Raw genomic sequence first — 1599 nt, 5'->3', positions numbered from 1 at the left:
TATGTTATACGCATTTCTAATGCATTAGCAATGCGCTTTTATTTTCATTGAAACTTCACTAACACTAAGCACCTTCGTTAGGCACGTAACAACAACTGTGCTTAATTACACATCAAAGCTTAAAAATCCCTAACGAGTCGGTGGTGTTGGCATCACAGGTCACTGCACCACGCGTAAACGAAGATGCATTTGCCATGACTGCACCACACTAACTCACTCTTCCCTCTTAACTTAAACCCCGCATGAAGTGAACAACACATTAATTAGTGATGTGAACACGTGCGCTTCTTTTAATTTTCATTCCATGTGGGCTTTAGTATCGGTGACAGTACAAATAACAGAGTCCTCCCAACGTTCGTTGTTGTTGTTGTTCCCCACTCGTTGTTGTGCGCATGAACCGTCCCAATTTGTTCCTTAATGAACAACGAGCAGCGTCTATTATCCATCTTCTTCATCGTGGTGTTCTTTTTCTCCTGCTCTCGTCGTCGTCTCTGCCAACGCCACACGAACAACACGTGGCAACTCCGGCACCGCAGATTGTTCCTTAGCGAACAACCGATGTAGATCACGTCGTAGTCTTGCCGTTTTCCGCCGCCACGTTCCTTACTCTCTCGTGTTCTCGTCATTGTCGTCGACGCCAACCCCAGAGTGGACATGAACGATGAAGCCTCTCGCACCAGACTCGCTCCTCAATGAACAACCTAGTGCGAACCTCCTTACTTTCTTACGTTCTTCGTTCATCGTTCACGCGAACCGATGCCAACTCGCGCCTTCGCGAACGACCGTCGCGAATCACGTTTCCTTCTTTCCCGCTCCTCCTCCTCCTCCTCCGCGTTTCTTCTCGCTCTCCTCCTCTCTCTCGCTCTCGCCCTTCTCCCCCTCCTCCCGTTCATCGTTGTCTTCGCAGTCGAAGCTGATGTCCAGCGGCTTGTCGTACCCCATGAGAGCCGCGTACGCCGCGTCGTCCCGGAACATGCGCGAGTCGACGAAGAACGGCCGCCCGTCGACGAGGAACGTCGTGAACAACCCGGCGGCGGCCGGGAACCGCGCGGCGTCGGCCGAGAACGACGTGTCGCGCTCGCGCGCGAACACGCTGAAGGTCGTCGCGCGGAACGTGCGCCGCGCGGCGTCGTATCGCAGCCGCGTCACGTAGCGCCGCGCCAGCGCGTGGATCAGCAGCGGACTCGCGAACACGAACCCCACGCAGAACGTCGCGTACGCCGCGGTCGCCGCCGCGCCGCCGCCGGACGACAGCACGGAGGGGAGGAGCGCGGGCTGGAGGGCGAGGGCTGCGGCGCTCGTGGTCAGAGAGAGGATCTTGACGCGACGGACGATCGGAGAGATGACACCCTCGTAGACGACGCGCCCGCCCGCTTCGTCGCCATCCCCGCCGGGTCTCTCCACATCCCTGTCAGGTCTCTCCACATCCCTGTCGGGTGTCTCCGCTTCTTTGCGATGTAGTTTCGTGTCTGGCGATGGCTGCGCGGCGGATTGGCCGCTCTGCCATCGAGTGTAGACCTGTCGTGAAGGCGAGATTTAACAAGTGCCGCAGAGCGACAGCGCTCAACTGACGTGTACTGTAGCCAGGTATTCTTCTGA

The 1599-nt window shown here is 56.9% G+C and overlaps 1 protein-coding gene across 1 annotated transcript in view; it reads right to left on the bottom strand.

Moving 5' to 3' along the window:
• Positions 1 to 1599, bottom strand: part of LOC106818038 (transmembrane protein 70 homolog, mitochondrial-like) — a 4585-nt gene continuing 2986 nt past the window's right edge. The window contains exon 3 of the mRNA XM_014822753.1: positions 1 to 1518. Coding sequence (XP_014678239.1) covers positions 793 to 1518 — 726 coding nt within the window. The 3' untranslated portion in view covers positions 1 to 792. The remainder of the gene's footprint in view (positions 1519 to 1599) is intronic.

The sequence above is a fragment of the Priapulus caudatus genome, unplaced genomic scaffold (genome assembly GCF_000485595.1).
Source record: "Priapulus caudatus unplaced genomic scaffold, Priapulus_caudatus-5.0.1 Scaffold1988, whole genome shotgun sequence".
Taxonomy (NCBI): domain Eukaryota; kingdom Metazoa; phylum Priapulida; class Priapulimorpha; order Priapulimorphida; family Priapulidae; genus Priapulus; species Priapulus caudatus.
Note: the sequence above shows the minus strand (reverse complement) of the source record. Positions and strands in the feature narration are given on the sequence as shown.